At 35.6% G+C, this 17,174-nt stretch overlaps 2 protein-coding genes across 5 annotated transcripts in view; both read right to left on the bottom strand.

The window, feature by feature from the left end:
• Positions 1-250: 250 nt before the first annotated feature.
• Positions 251-7,736, bottom strand: si:dkey-261e22.4 (overexpressed in colon carcinoma 1 protein homolog). 2 transcript variants are annotated; one of them, XM_052555030.1, is made up of 5 exons: positions 7,516-7,736; positions 6,175-6,199; positions 4,646-4,806; positions 3,338-3,372; positions 251-2,284 (listed from the first exon to the last, which is right to left on the bottom strand). In XM_052555030.1, the coding sequence occupies exons 1-4, from the start codon at positions 7,553-7,555 to the stop codon at positions 3,368-3,370; spliced, it is 231 nt and encodes a 76-aa protein (XP_052410990.1). In that variant the 5' UTR covers positions 7,556-7,736; the 3' UTR covers positions 251-2,284; positions 3,338-3,367. The 2 variants fall into 2 exon arrangements, with proteins under 2 accessions (XP_052410990.1, XP_052410991.1); XM_052555031.1 differs by having other exon boundaries at positions 4,646-4,761.
• A 4,427-nt stretch (positions 7,737-12,163) lies between these two features.
• plxnb2a.1 (plexin b2a, tandem duplicate 1) overlaps positions 12,164-17,174 on the bottom strand; it is a 100,149-nt gene continuing 95,138 nt past the window's right edge. For all 3 annotated transcript variants that reach the window (XM_052555082.1, XM_052555081.1, XM_052555083.1), the window contains 7 exons: positions 16,886-17,037; positions 16,613-16,773; positions 14,813-14,960; positions 14,653-14,717; positions 14,502-14,577; positions 14,118-14,192; positions 12,164-14,004 (listed from right to left, as the gene is read on the bottom strand). In XM_052555082.1, the coding sequence (XP_052411042.1) occupies positions 13,900-14,004; positions 14,118-14,192; positions 14,502-14,577; positions 14,653-14,717; positions 14,813-14,960; positions 16,613-16,773; positions 16,886-17,037 (782 nt within the window). In that variant the 3' untranslated portion in view covers positions 12,164-13,899. The remainder of the gene's footprint in view (positions 14,005-14,117; positions 14,193-14,501; positions 14,578-14,652; positions 14,718-14,812; positions 14,961-16,612; positions 16,774-16,885; positions 17,038-17,174) is intronic.

Raw genomic sequence — 17,174 nt, 5'->3', positions numbered from 1 at the left:
AAATAAGTGTTTCTTGAGCTGCAAATCAGCATATAGGAATGATTTCTAAAAGATCATGTGACACTGAAGACACATAATGGCTGCTGGAAATTCAGCTTTGGCATCAAAATAGATGACAATTTTTATCAATATTTACTTACTGTATTTTTGATCAAATAAATGCAGGCTTGGTAAGCATAAAATACTTTTTTTTAATCTTATTGACCCCAAACTTAAATTTAAAATGCATATTACTTTAATGATACAGGTTTTGAAACAATATATAACAACCACATTTCTTTCTGGGTCTCTTTAAGGAGTGAGGAAAGTGGGTTCATGGGAGTTCAGCTAGAACCCGTGTCACAGTATCGGCTCACAACCTGCCATCCCTCAGGAATCAGTGTCTCATTCAGCTCCCGCTGTGATACACGTCTGGCTCAAGCACTCTCTGTCTTTCCCTCCTCATCTCTTCTCCCCTGTGTCACAGGAGCGTGAGTTCCAGCTGGCCTACTTACACAGTCCTCGGAGTTCTCTCAGGTCAGGCGCTGCTAGCACAGATACTCTCGTTGTAAAACTCGGCTCTCACTGGGTCAATCTAATTGGATTAGCGAGATGGAGGGACCTTAAACCCAATCACAAACACATAACCCTTGATTTCACCTCCAGAAGACAGTGCAGGGCTTGAAGAAGCACTAAGAGGACTCACCTGACAGACCAGCAACAAGCTCCTTTAAAGGCACTTCATGTACCTCTTTTGCCATCTTGCAAACATTATGGACTTTTTTCTTATAGTGTGCCCCTATAATGCCATTTTTAAGGTTGCTAATATTGTTTTATGAGTCTCCTAGTCTCCTAGTCTCCTGAGTCTCCTGGGCAAAAAACACTGTTTTCTCAACAACAACAAAAATAATAATAATTTAACATTTGTAAATGATTTGTAAACAACTCACTGTTGTGATTGGTCAGATGGCGCAGTCCTTTGTGAATGATACAGAGTAATAGAAAGATTGGCTCTGGATTGGTCTGGACCATGTCCAGAAATTAAACGCCCATTGCCATGACGGAAGGACAGCCCTGAAGACTTGTCAATACATAGTAAAGATGGTATGGATTGTAGCTTACCAATTCAAGCCAGAGTCTGATGATGAAATGGTTAAACTGGCTGATTGACAAGAGACCGATTCTCAAGCATGACTAGAGCAGGACATTTCTCAATGGTAAGTGTCAAGTGAAATTTTACCATTTGTAGGCAAGCGAATTGGAGATGTAGAACGTGGGCAGAAAGTATACAAATGTGTTACTTTGTGACGTAGAGCCGTAACCGAATAGGATTCGAATTTGTGACGACTCATTTTGGCGATTGCAACCAAACTTGTTTTTAAATTTTTTATAGACAATAACTTTATTTATCGTGCACTGTCAGCTTCAAAACTTACAGATAGTTTATGTTCACATATAGCTACATGATACACTACATGAAAGGTAATATTCGAAAAGGCATAATATGGACATTTTACGACTACACTGTAAAAAAAGGATTGTGATTTTAACAGTAAAAGACTGCAAAAATGCAACAGTAAAAACATGTTTATTGGTTATCAGTAAGTTTCCATAATATATACAGTGAATAACTGTGATTGCATTTAATGTAGTTTTACTGTTTTTGGCGATTATTAGTATTACAATGGTTCAAAACAGATATCAGAACTTCAATATGTTGCTTTATTAACATTACATCAGTTAATGAAACATGTTTTATTATAGTTAAATTAAGTTAAGTCTGTAAAACCTAAAATGTTTCTACCATTTTTTTTACGGTAAAGTTCTGGTAACCACAGCTGCCGGTATTTTACTGTAAATATTATTATTTTTTACAGTGTAGAGGAGAATGTCTGAAAGGATGTATATGTTGAAAGAGTGAAGAACAAAAACAGACTCGTAAGTGCATAAGTAGTCCCATTTCCCCATCGAAAACCACTTGACCCTTGTAAAAACCCTTTTAAAAACATACAGAGCAACATCGTTCAAAGATACATTTTTAGCTTCTTCATTGCTCTGTGATTGTCATTAACACCTGTGTGTCATTGTCCTGAGAAGCAAGGTGCTGGTAGAACTTGCCCTTAAAAGAGCTGAGGGATGATTTGTCTTTGACCTCTGACCTTGTCAGCAGATCTAATTCTAGTTCAGTTTCCAGAGAGTTCAATTAGATGATTGGCTCTCAAAGGATTCCGGCGAGATGACGAAAATTGCGTCCTGTTGAGATCATTACACAGCCATTTTCAGACATGACTCCCTCTGGAAAGCCCTGAGAGGTAAATAAGAAATTGAGCAGTCAGTGTACACACAAATACATTGTGTATCTATCCAAAAATAATAATAATTCTCTGATAAGGATGGTAAGTGGCCATGAAGAACCTTAAACATCCATTAAAACCTTTGCAGTCCGCAATATACTTAAAAAAAAATAAAGGCTGTAAGAGGAGGTTTTCATAATGATACAATAAAAAAAAAACAAAAAAACAAAAGGACGTTATCAAAAATAGGTTTTAAAAATTAAAAAATGTTATTAGTGTGTAAAATGTTTTAATAAACTAAAAGAACTTTCATGCAATGGAAGGTTCCATGGAATTTAAAGGTTCATCATGGAACCACTGATGCCGATAAAGAACCCTTTATTTTTAAGAGTTTATAGTGGGAAAACATTCTTTAGAATGGTCTTTCCACTAGGAAAAAGGAGTGTTTCTTTTAAGAACTGTTCACTTTGGGAAACCTAAAATGGTTCTTCTATGGCATTGCTGTAAAACCCTCCTTTTGGAACACAGCACTTTCTTCCAACATATAGGTATGGGTGTCAAATACCTTGTTTTAGCTCAGTTTTTAGGCAGAATCACATATACCTTTTTTGGAGTAAGAAAACCCAGATTGCACTCCAGTAATATCATTGAAGAAAATCCAAGATTATGGGCGAAGTAAGAAAAACAAAGTCTAAAAATGCTTGTATTTAATTTAGTGTTGTTTAAAATCAGTTCCAAGTGGGGTATTGTACTCAATATGTGTGTGCTGTGTGTTTTCATGCCTTTTAGAGAGTAGCGCTGTTAGCTTAGTGACATGCTAATGTTAAAATCCATTGAGTCATGTCACACAGAGTTGCTGTCTAGCTTATTGCATCTAGGTTCCCTTAGAAGCTAGCTGCTTATGTAGACTCTATAGGCAGCTCTCGTTTTGACATGATTTGTGTTGTTTGCTTTGCTTTTTTTAAAGATGTCAAATTAAACACGTAAATGTGTACAAATTTTAAGCCACAATTCTGACTGCTCAATAATGATATAACTGTGTTAGAAAGCAAACATGGGCTTACCTTTATCTGTGCCTTCAACTCTGAATATCATTATTCTGTTGATGAAAATATGCATTAGTTACATAGACATCAGTGTTATTTTAGTATTATTTATATGCTATTATAATATTTGTTATTTTGTAAAAACTTATATTTTTATATGGTCAGTTTTCATTTTATTTTTATTTTTAATAATTAAATACTTTTGTTGCACCGTTCTCTCACTTTTCGTTTTTTCTATACAGCTTTAATTAGTTCTTATTTCAGCTTTATTTTTAGTAGGCTGATTTTAGTATTTCAAAAATAGTTTTTTAATCTAATTTATGTTTCGTTTTATTTCAGTTTGAATTAAATGATTTTAAATGATTTTTTTAGTTATGTATAACTACACTGATGATGTGTTTTCCCTCACACACAAACTTTTAGCTTTGTTAGCACTCTTTTTGGCACTCAGCACTTTCTGCTTTCCCTGCGGAGAGATGTTTCTCCAATTAACACATCCCAGGGCCTCCAGGAACCACTCACCCAACACACACACACACACACACACACAGTGTTTCAATTCACACTACAGTCCTAAATATAATGCATTGTTTATATTTAAGAATCCTTTTTTTTCTCTCTGTTAATTCTTGACATGAGACCAGAGAGAACTGAGGAAATTGGTTTCCATTGTGCGAGTAATGAGTTTCAGGAAGAGCAGGGTGATTCTAAGAACATTGAAGAAGCTTCATTCTGACTGCATTCACACTTACACTTCCTCAAGCCTTCTTTCTCTTTTAAAATGTGCATGTTTCATTGCATTAACAAGGTAAGGAGACAATTTTTTTTTTTTTTTTTTTTTACAAAAGTCATAAGTAGGTCTATTTTTGACTTGGAACATCATGCTGCTTTGCAAGTTCACAGATAAGCACTGATCTTGTTTAAGATGGAATCAATAATTAACACTTCAACAGAGATATGAACAGCAGAACATACTCTGACTATTACTACACTCACAACAATGATGTCATCATAGAATATGCATGCTGGATTGTGATTTTGTAATGTTTTGTCTTACATCTATTTGTACACTGAATTGTAATTACTCTTTTGATTCTTGCATCTATTTAACCTTCATTAGGCACATTTTCTGTTTCGATTGTCTGAAACTACTTGTCAAAAAAAGGATTTATATTTTCTTTCATTAGCTAGAACCTAAAAAAAAATCCCTAAAACACTGTTATTTTGCTGCCTTGCAAGCACTGATTGTTTACTTCTGGACATGATTTGTGAGGTGTTTTTTAAGAGACCTATGGAAGTGCATGTAAAGCTGGGCTTGTCTCTCACCCTTTTGTGTGGAGGCTGTTTGTCCGGTGGCCACATTGCTGAGGTCTGCAGGTAAGCCCACATACACGCCACCATAATTTCTCCTCTTCTCGTCATCCACAGACGAATCGTCCTGCCTGTGGGCCCAGAACCAGAACAGAACCAAGAGATGATCCGATGGGCTGATGTAAGAGGCGAAAAACAAAACTTAGAAAAGATTGTTGCTTTGTTATCCATATTACTGTGAAAAGCTGAATATAGCAACAAACTTTCAGACGATAGTTTGTTTACATTGGAGTGAACAAATTTGCACCATCTGATCTGACGAATTGTTTGATTTAATAAGTCTTGAGGGGTCATGCATCAAGATTCTGAAGAGATTATACTACAGAGAACCTTGGTTAGAAGCTCTGAGAATTTAATTAGCAGAACTGCTATTCTCTTAACTGTACTGAACATCTCACATTGCTCTCAAAAGAGACTTGTGAACATGTATGATGTGCCAGTGATGGTGTGTTATTGTGGTAAGTGTGTGTGTGTGTTAGTGGCAGTGAAGGCCCAGATCTGTGAGAGCAAGACTCTCTCCTGCTGTGTGGGTGCTTGTTGCTCAGATGTGAGAGAATAATTCCAGGAACTGTTTGGAAAATAACAGGCAGGGTTCAAAACCCCATTATGTTTTTTATTTCTCAGAAGAGAAAATGATTGACAAGCAGTTCAAAAAACTGAAGGACACTGCAAGGATTACTAGCATCTTCTCTCCTGTTTATTTTATTCTCTCTCTCTCTCTCTCTCTGAAGTTAGAGCCTTTGAAAAAAAATCAAGAGATTTCAGAAAAAAAGTCACCTCAATACCAAAACAGTTATTTTCAGTTGTTGATACTGAACACACACACACACACACATACGTATTTTATATATATATATATATATATATATATATATATATATATATATATATATATATATATATATATATATATACCCACACACACATACATACACACACAAACACAATTTTATGGATTACATGATTGCACATTATTCATAAAATGGCAGTATATTATTCATAATTTATTGATTCTCCCCTATTCGCCCAAATAATTTTCTCTTTAAAGAAAGATAATAATGTTTAGTTTCCAAAAATCACACTGTGTCTTACCATTTAGCTTCATTTAGGCTTCTGAATTTGGGCAAAAAGGCAACAGTAGGTTTAAAACAATTTATGTAAAAAAAAATAATAATAATAAAAAAATGCAATGTAATAGTAATATAAAAAGTAGTCAGAATACATTACCTAAAATATGTAGATAACATCACTAACTACAATTTCCATCATGTAATCTGTAGTCAGTAACAGACTACAGTTTGTAAGTAATCTACACAGCACTGTGCGTTTTCTGTTCATATTTACACACACACACACACACACATTTATTTTAATTTTTTTATGACTATTGTTTATGTTTTTATTTAAGTTACAATGACTTTAGTGGCATTTTGGTGAAAACTGTGGGTTGCACATTATATTTTTGCTGTTCTGGCAATACTCACACATCTTTGGCTGACTCAGATGGACCTGTAGAAATCAACAAAGACACAAATTAGTCATGCCGCATGTTCCTTGATCATAAAATATACAGTATAAACACTGAGTAATTGTAAAAAAAGAACATATTTCTCTCTGGAATCTGATTCATCTGCTTAACCTATATAAAAACACAATCCCAAATTTTAGTTTGAAAGAAAACGGATTGATTAAAAATAAGTGCAATATATGTCATTAATGTTCTTACAATGTAATAAAGCTATAATAAAAGTGTCGTCAGGCAGAGTTTCGTTCGTTGGTATGGCAAGACCTCTGTCCAATGTCTGGTCAATCAAACGAACACTAGTGTGTGAGTACATGTGTGTGTGTGTGTGTGTGTGTGTGTAAGTTCCATAAGTTAACTGACAAGTGGTTGGGTGTCTATTAATAGAATACTGTTTATGAATGCAAAAACACATATAGCCGGCTCTCCACAGAAATATTAGACCATAGTCTTTACATACATCATTACATTACAATCAATCATTAGATTTCATTCTGTACTGATACATATTATAACTTGAAATAAATGGAAACAACTGGAAATAACGTCTGTACTGGTATGACTAAAAATTCATGAATTCCTGCAGACACAAGTTTGATATACCATGCAAATAACATCTCTTCATCACCCTGTAATACTCAGAATGTTATTGAAAATGACTGTGTGTTTGATGACTCCACGGAGACCCTCACAAAGCGCTTCATATCGATTCATGCCCATTCCTGCCACAGCTCCTGTTTGTTTGTGTGTGCGTACCTATGTGAGATGACTCATACTGAAGCGCTGTTTAGATTGCAGTCTAAATCTGCTGATTTTTGAAGAATGACTGAGGACAGAACGTTCACACACACACACACACACACACACACACACGTCCGACCAAGAGAGAGACATCAGTCTCGTACACGGTTCACGGATCATGCAATCCCCTCACTCACAGAGGAGTAAACAAACACCATTCATGAATATCATTTAGCCTCAATGGACCTCCAAGCACAAAACACCTCGATTTCTAACTGTTAAAAAACTGTTTGGATATATTTGATCCAGTTAAATCTCCAAGGACCAGATTGAGTGAGTCTCGATGTGTGAATGATTGAGTCCTGACAGACACTCAGATCTTCCATTCACAACATGAGAGCGGCTGGCCAGCAGCCAATGGTTAGAGAAGGAGAGAAAGATGACTGATGGCTAAACTCACATGAGCAGACGTGGGCTTGTTTACAGAGACCACACACCCACAAACAGACACACAAACACACACAGAGAGAGAGACGTGAAGGCAGAAAAGCAGCACACGTACCTGCAGCTGTGCTGGCAGAGGTGGAATTCCCACAGCCCATGCTTCAAACTTTGTCAAAGTCAATCAAAGAGATGGAAAGAGGAGAGACAGACAGTGCTGAGGGCAATGAGAAGGGAAGAAGAGGGAGAGACTACTGGAATTAGAAGGGAGAAGGATGAATGGAGGAATGAGGAGAGAGTGAAGATGAGGGAAGTGTGCTCTGATGGCTGAGTCTGAAGGTTTCTGAGCTGCTATACTTCCTGCTCTTCCCTTGAGTCTCTCAGAAACAGAGAGAGAGAGAGAGAGAGGAGGAGGAGGGAAATGTAGGTGGTAAGAAATTTCCTCCACCCTGGAAAGGTTGCCCAGGTAACAGAGATTGTGCTTTTGTGTGTGTGTGTGTGTGTGTGGGTCGCCATGATTTTGCCAAGTAAGACATGTTCCTGGATCAACATCTTTTGATGATCCTGGATCAACATTATCATTCAAAAATATAGAATTATTAAGTCCATTAAAATTAAAGTACCATTAAAATATACCCTAACCCTACCCATAATTTATTCCTAAAATAATATTATTCCTAGCTGATTAACAAGAGTGTGGAAGCACCTAACCCTGATTGTAAGCCTAAAACAGATATTTCCTGAAAAGTTATCAATTATGATTAGTTGATTGCAATGTTGTTCCAAGATCAACAAGGATGTTGATGCAGGAACATGTTGTACTTTGTGAAATCACACTTTCTGTGTGTGTGTGTGTGTGTGTGTGTGTGTGTTGGGAAAAGGGCTGATAACACGGTTAGAAAGGCAAAGCTAATTACAACAATAACAATGCAATGTGTGCAATTTCATATTCTCTTTAAATCAGTTCTTAAACAGGTGCCAAAAGGGTGGGGTGGGGTGGTGGGGGGAGCTTATTAATATAAGAACATGTAGACCTATGCTAACATAATAACAACAATAACAATAATTAAAGTACATTTATTTTTAGGACATTTTACAACCAAATTAACATTTTGACATTTGAAATAATAAAAAAAAAAAAATATGAAAAAGTATAATAATATGTAATAATAATAACAACAAACTTAATTTGAGTGATTGTGAAGTGATTATTTGAATAATCTTAAGACATTTTCAGATATTTTAAATTTTTTGCATATAATTAATAATAAATATATTAACATATAAAGTATATTCATATTTAATAAATATAACAACAACAATATTTTTGCAGCACAATACATTTTACATTTGCCATTTTATTATTATTATTATTATTATTATTATTATTATTATTATTATTATTATTATTATTATTATACAACTAAAATTATAAAACCAAATGTAAATCATGTTTTTGTATGCTGTGCAAGTCTCACATTATTACTACCTCTAATCATAAATATTAAGTGAAAGTGAAAGTGAAGTGACATTCAGCCAAGTATGGTGACCCATACTCAGAATTTGTGCTCTGCATTTAACCCATCCGAAATGCACACACACAGAGCAGTGAACACACACACACACACACTGTGAGCACACACCCGGAGCAGTGGGCAGCCATTTATGCTGCGGCGCCCGGGGAGCAGTTGGGGGTTCGATGCCTTGCTCAAGGGCACCTAAGTCGTGGTATTGAAGGTGGAGAGAAAACTGTTCATGCACTCCCCCCACCCACAATTCCATCCGGCCCGAGACTAGAACCCACAACCCTTCGATTGGGAGTCCAACCCTCTAACCATATATCTATCTATCTATCTATCTATCTATCTATCTATCTATATATATATATATATATATATATATATATATATATATATATATATATATATATATATATATATATATATATCTCAATAGTCTTAATGACTAAGAATATCCATGATTGCAAATTCTGCATCCAAAAAACATCTGCACCATCAAGAAAATAGCTTGGATGTTAGCTTTGTCAACATATGCTAAAGTTCAAGAACATTAATATAGAAATACTGTCTTTTAAGTTACAAAGGTTGAGTACCACTGATGAGCAACACAATAATTGCAGGATGGAACAAATGGTAGAATGACAGATATGGATGGATTGTAGTTTAGAGGAGCAGCATACGCCACAACACAGTAAATGTCTCAGTATCCATGTTCTCAGTCTGTGCCCAGTTGTTTTAGCAGCCAGGTGAGGACATTGACTAATTATACATGCTGCTCTGGGCTGAAACGGGTCTCTGAGTCATGTACAACACTGAACAAAGAAAAAACAGGACATTTTGCTGATAAATGGCTGGAAGTTCTGCCACAGAGTACATTATCTGTCATCTATGCAAGATTGTCAAAAGTGAGAGATTTTTTTTAATTCTTTGGCTGGTTAAAAACAAAAAACAAAAACAAACAAAAAAATTAAATTAAAAATATTGTGAGACAAAATCTGATTTTATGGTAAAAAAAACAAAACACATTTGCACATTTCATAATTACTTTTTTACATTTGTTTATTGTTTTATCCCATGGCAGAAACTAGCTACCATATTTATCTGACTTAATGTGGACAGCACCTAATGTTTAAATCCATCCTGAGACTTGTGCACATATCGTAATGCTTTTAGAATGGAAGTCTATGGGGTAAATACACTGGAGGTTTTAAAAGCAGAAAAGTGAAGCTTTGGAAGCACATATATTATTTATTAGGTATGCAAATTATTAGATCTGTAGCTGTCTGTATCCTTTTAAGGTGGATCAATTTTAACTGCTAGCTTGTTTTCTTGTTCCCTCTCTCTGTGTGTATTCAGCCGGAAATGAGTCATACACCTGGCTTTTTCACAAGCTTTACTTCCCTTGAACATGTGCCTCCACTTACATGTAGATTAAACTCCCTGAGAACGCTTAATGCTTTAGTGAATCTACTACTCCAGTTAGACCTTGGACTAGTCAGCATTATTCTTAGTAACAGACTTAAAAAAATAAATAAAATTGCTCTTTTTATTTTGTACTTTCCCATTACAGGAGCAGCTTATGATATGCAGGAACACAATTCATTTATTTTCTCCTCCTTTTCAGTCTTGAATGGGTGTAATGAATGATTGGGGCAGCAGAGAGCAGCATATCCTCATTGTTCACGAGTGTTTACAGCTCATTTAGACAAACTTGTGATACTGGCCTTCTATTCCTGGAACAAAACACCAACATTCAAAATATACCTCTCATAATGGGGAAAAAAAGAGGTTCAAGAGGCAGAACCTCAAGAGGAAAGCACTTAAAAATAGCTGGAGAGTAAAGCGAACAAACAACTCCAGCACATAACATCTAATTTAATGTCCTTTAGCTTGTTGTCCTTCAGTAAATGGCGTCACAGCATCGTCTGTATGTTGGAGTTAACTCATATATGTCCATATGACTCACGCCAGGGACGGGAAGTGATCCGTGTCCCAGTTTACCCTGGACGCTCTCAGGCCTTCAGGAAGGACCCTTCAGGAGAAAACAACAATTAATGTTGATGTCTTTAACATTGCTGTCTTTACTTTAATCATCAGATCAAGTGCACAAATAAATAAACAATTAAACGTTCTCATTTAAAGCTCCATTCACATACTCTGATTTCAGTCGGTGTTCTTTGCAAACATATAAAAATGGCTTCATTTGGCATTTTATTGGCAAAGGGGAAATAAAATACACAAGCAAGAGTGTTTTTATACTGAATATCTGCACATATAGTACAACACCAAGTCCAACTACATTTAAGTTCCTGTAAAACGGTGTTATTTTACTCATTCTATAGTAGTCTTTAGTACGCAATATTTTGATGAGCTTTCATTTTTACATTTTCATTTTACATTTTTTTGTGATTGACATTAAAATATATACTAAATTGTTTAAAATTTGTTTGATTTAAGTTATTTTAGTCACTAAAATTTCATTTAGTTGCCAAAGCAACATAATATATATATATTTTTTTTTTTGTCTTATTTAATTTAATACTTTATTCAATTAACAAAAACATTTTTAAGCTGCAGTTTTAATTAACGGTAACACCACTGTGAAGTTACTTGTATACATATTCATGCTGTAATTTATTTTAAACTGGTGCATTCATTTCCTGGAAGGCACATCCAGCACATTAACATCGACAGTAATGGCTTGGACATTATACAGTACAAACCATTTACAGTCACTCCCACCTCCTGCAGTAAGTTCATGTGATGGCATCCTAATCTACATACATCACAGCGAAAACTTCTTCCTTTAGTATTGGTCTCTAGACCAAATAAATAAATAAATGCTTTCAAATACACTTTTTGGAATTGATTTCCAAAATCTCAACATTTGGCCCATCAGTTGTTTTTTGTTGCTTGAAAACAAACATTTAGTTGGCCACTGAACAAACTCTGACTGCTAGGCTACTTAAATATTAAGGGGAATCAAATGGACAATACAATACTAACCAGTATGAATGTGTTTTACCACCAACATAACAACTGATTAAAGCAGATTAAGAAAACGTCTTACCTTATCTCTGAAGCCATATTATGAGGCTCAATATGGGACAAACATCTCTCGCTTTGGCCCTGGAGAGATTTCAGTTTTCAGACCAGGGCTATTTTAGAAATTATTAGCGTTTAACATAATTTAACAAGCCAACATTTAAAAAAGCAGCAAGGGTTCTCACAAAGACACAGAAACATAACTAAAGTCCCTATTGCAATTTTAATGCAGACACAATCACCACACAATTGATCATTATTACTCATATCTGTAAGGCACTACCTGGTAAATAAAGGCAAACAAGAAGCTTTACAATAAGCCATTTACACTGTCATAGCTAGACAACACAGAAGAACTGGCAGGAAGAGCGAGAAAAGGGAGAGAAGGACATGAAATCTTGGCAGTTGGGATATATTTACAGTTCAGAGGCATTTCCTGATGTGTCCATCATGCTCAGAATGGGCGGTGCCAGCCTCTGATTGGCTGCAGTGTGACTGTCACCGCCTACCAAAGGCAACACGAGTCATACTAGTAAAGTTTGTGAAGAAACGATATACTGTTGGCACATTTGAGTCAGAACATACAGGTAGGAAAAGCGTACCATTAACAAAAGATTATGTTACACCATCAGTCTTACCATCAGCTGCCTTACCATTATATCTTTTTTATTCATTAGATTACACTTTAAACTAGATAATTTGATACACATAAAACAACAGAAGCGTAAGATGGTTGCAAACAGCTGCAAACAATTTATTTAAACTTTGGTAAGCTCTAAATAAAAAAATGACATAAAAAAAGTATTTTAGTACCAATAAACTAAATGAAAACTCTATGATTTCATGATTTAATTGGCATACGAGTCGCTCTCAGTCCACAGTACTGCAGTTGAAGCAAAGTCACGATCGTCAGTATTTCATTCTCACATTAAAGGAAATTCTCTAGCATAATGTACTTATTAAATATTTCTTAAGAAAAGCAACCAGCGATGCAAATCAAATATTGTTGATTTAAAATACAAAATCATAACTGTCATAAAATAAGCCAAGCAATGTGTCGAAGTGCACATATATAAAAGCAAAGATGGTACATAACATAAAAACGCAACCGCTGCATCAAAGCTTCCGTGGTGTCTGTGTGTCATGGATCAAGTGTGCTTTAGCCGTGTTTCTGAGACGTGGACAGTCGCTTGACAATTATGGTCTGTTCTTTTGCACTTTGGCTAAATTAGAATTGGACTTGATGACATTTCTGTACGCAATCACCGATACAATATGCTAAAAATACTTGGGAGGGACAAAATAAGCACTGGCTCGGACGTCAGCATCACAAACACCAACACAAACCCATAGTGGTACCACAAACTGAACCGTGAGCCAATGGTGTCAAAGAACCCACAGGATGTGACATCATCACTGCACAGGAATGAGAGTGGCACTTAAAATACACAGGAAAACAAAATAGTGGGCTTCCACGGAGACAGTAAGCGATCTGTTTTGTCTAAAGCCTCGAGTGTAAAAATATATTTACATATAACACTATTTGAATTCATCTACACGGGAAGAATATACTGAACATCTGATTATTGGGATAGCAGAACACAAAAATAAAATGCTGGGTTTTCATTGTGCAGGTGCTGATCTCAGAAGTACCATAGTGAGTTTTCACTCTCCTCGACGGTTGTGATGTTCCCCTCAGGTCAGAGTATATTCGGTTAGTCCCTCTGAATCAAAAGCGAAGCTGAAAGCCATGTGGAGAGGAAGGGGCCCCAATTAGTCTGCGTTCCCCCCAGCGCTTTATCTTTCACTCGACGGAGTGGAGGCTCCATCAACTAGAGTCCTCCAGAAGGGCTGTTTGTATTTTTGAGCCCAATAAATTGAGCTCTGTCTTAGATTTAGCGGCACTTCCGTCTCTTTTCTTGAGTCTGGGCTCCGCGACACTAAAGATCGGTCACTTTATTCTCCAACGCGGCGGCGATCTGCTGTAGTCTGAGGGTCAGCTGTTTGCTCTGGGCGGCAGGGTCGTCCTCCAACGATGAGATGATCTATGGATGGCATTGCAAGAGACAGAAATTTGCATCATTTACTTGCTGATCTCAAGAAAAAAAAAAGTGCACCAGAGTATGGAAATGGCTGTCGTTCAACACACAACACCTACCCCATCGTAGTACTTGCTGGCATACTGGTAAAGCTGGTGCAGTGCAACCTGGGTATTCAACTTATCTGTATGAGACTGGAGAAAGATAAAGAGTTAAACTTGATGTGTACAAAAGCATGGATGAAACAAAATAAATACAATACAATAAAAACACAACAAGAAAATGAAATAATAAAAAACAAATAAAAAAAAATGCAAATTACATAAAAAATTTACAATCTTATAATAACAAAACAAATGCAAAATACTTTAAATAATAAAAATTAACAACAAAACAAAGCAACAAAAATTGGGAAACAATAAAATAAGATAATGATAAATCTAAACACCAAAATAAAATACAAATTACATTAAAAATACAATAAATAATACACTTAAACTTACACGTGAAACTTCTGCAAGGTGTGTGTTCATGTCTTGGTCACTGACTGGAACCATCTGACGGATGCCTCTGTAATAACTGAAGAGCACAGAGAACATGTGATGTGAACTGTGATTACACATCTATCACCTGAAGAACAGAACAGAAACCTACTCATCAACCATCTTCTTGTAAGTGGAGATTTCCTTTGCATAAAGCAGTTTGTTGCTGGGGGAGTCCTGTGAAGGTGAGACCAAGAGAGGGAACGTGAGACAGAAAGTCAAGATGAAATGATAATAATTGCTAAACTACATCTTCAAGCCTTTCAGCTCACCCGGGTAAGTTTGTGCTCAGTCTTGGTGCAGGCGTCCATGAAGGTCTGAGCGATGACGGACAGAGAGGCGTCCACCACTTCAGTCACATGAACGTCAAAGATGAAGTGAGGGTTTTTCAACATGTTTACCCAGAACCGGAGAGGAAGACTGAAGAAACAAATACAAACATCCACATACTTGTTTATCTTTTGCAAATGCATTCTTATAAAAAAAGAAAAAAAAAAAAGAAATTAAAAAAAAAAAAAAAAAAGATTTGTTCGTTTTAACCTTTATGGGGGAAATTCCAAGAATAAAATCTGTGTGTGTGTGTGTGTGTGTGTGTGTGTGTGTGTGTGTGTGTGTGTGTGTGTGTGTGTATATATATATATATATATATATATATATATATATATATATATATATATATATATATATATATATATACAAAATTTTTTTATATAAAAATGTGAAGGACTGCAAAAATACAAATAATATATAAAATATATAATTACATAAATCTAAATAGTTTGCAGGACAGTCTGCCATTAATTTCTTCAAATTACATTGTTTTAAGATACTCAGGGCAAAAAAAAAGAAAGTGAAACATCAAAATAAAAACTCTAAACACTAAAGGCGAAATGAAAACCCAAGGCAAAATTGTTTTTACCCAAAGTCTATCTGTTGAATTAAGCACAAAGTACCAATCAATTGAGTTTAACAAAGGCGACCACAACAAACCCTCTACAGAATAGAAATGTCATTTTATTTTGTTTTAAGAAACGTAATAGCTTTATCTTCATTCCTCCAGAGCTGTTTTAAATCGCTTGATCTAATGCCTGTATCAGCAGCATCTCTTTCAATCACAGAAAATCATTTTTCAGAAGAATGTCTCTCAGAGTTTGGAGTGAGATTTTAATATAACAATGTCCCGGGCGGCCCTTATGTGAAAAGAGCTGTGAGTGACCCATACAGAGTCAATACCAGAGTCCCGCTGGCCTTGACTCACAACAAACTCCTCGAAAACAAACCAAACCGGTTTTCATGACTTACCCAACAGTCACGGTCCTTGTGCAAAACAATAACGAGAGGGGTAATTTAATAAATTAATGGGCTGATGTGAAAGAGGAGTGTGCACTTCAAGCGCACTGCTCATCCAACAAGACACACTGTGAATATCTGACCAGGGCTAAACAAAGTCTGCAGAATTTCATCTGCTAAATTAAAAAGAGTTTGGAGCATTTCCCTTCAGAGTTTTCAAATCTCTGCTGCACAGGATGGTTTATTAATAGTGTTGTTGTGAGAACTGTGAAGTTGTGGTTAGATACAGTATACTGTACGTGAACAAACACCTAATTATAAATAGATACTTACTGTGGGCCTATTAGAATCTGTCCCAAAAGTTAGAAACTTTGTTTTAATTCAATTAGTTCAATATGAAAGCTAACTTTTTAAAATCACAAGAGCCCATGGTTCAAACCAGCATAAATTTACAAATAGTTATTACTATTATATTAATATATTTACATACATCAACTTATAATTATAATATTTATTGTATATAATAACATACAATATACATTTTTAATTAAATATAATTATTTGCTAATTATTAATTATTATAATATAATATAATACAATACGATATGATACGATACAATACAATATAATATAATACAATATAATATGAGTCCAATGACGTTTCATACTTCAGAATTTTATTGTATAATAATAATTTTAAAAATCAAACCGCTGACGCGTTCTTCATAAAACTTTTTAAACCTTTAAACTAATGTTTTTCAGAACTGTAAAGTGTTACATACCTGTTGGTCTTCCATATGTGGATGGTCTCATCATCAACATTGTCATGTTTCTGTGCTTGTTCGTCCAGGAAGTCAAAGAAATACTTGACTGCAGGAGGAACCACAGTCCCAGAACACAACACACTGCGGAAGAAATCATCCACAAACTGCTGCAGTGTGCCCTGTAACACAAGTACATCACAGTACCTCACTGGCTAATTCATGTTCCTATCACATCGACATGTGAATGAAGAAAACATCTAAATGTACAATCAAAAGTTCAGTCTAACCCACCTTCATAGAGAGGAGTCTGGTCAGGTAAATCTCAGTGATGGCTTTCGTCGAGGCCTTGTCTTTCATACTTCCTCTCTTTGATTTCACATCATCCAGCTCGTCTGCCGGTCTCACCAGGTGAAATACTTTATCATCCTCCAGCAAAGCATTTCCTGTTCATCACAAAACAAGCACATTTGAGGGACTGATTGCTCTTCTGTTTGGAGAACAGTTATTTAAGATGTACTTGAGTGGCCCATTAGTTTGGGTTCAGTTCTAGTCCACTGTTCATTTAGTGCGCCAGCAGATT

This window comes from Carassius gibelio, chromosome B4 (assembly GCF_023724105.1).
Source record: "Carassius gibelio isolate Cgi1373 ecotype wild population from Czech Republic chromosome B4, carGib1.2-hapl.c, whole genome shotgun sequence".
NCBI lineage: Eukaryota > Metazoa > Chordata > Actinopteri > Cypriniformes > Cyprinidae > Carassius > Carassius gibelio.
The sequence above is the reverse complement of the archived record's forward strand: the minus strand, read 5'-3'. Positions and strand labels throughout refer to the sequence as shown.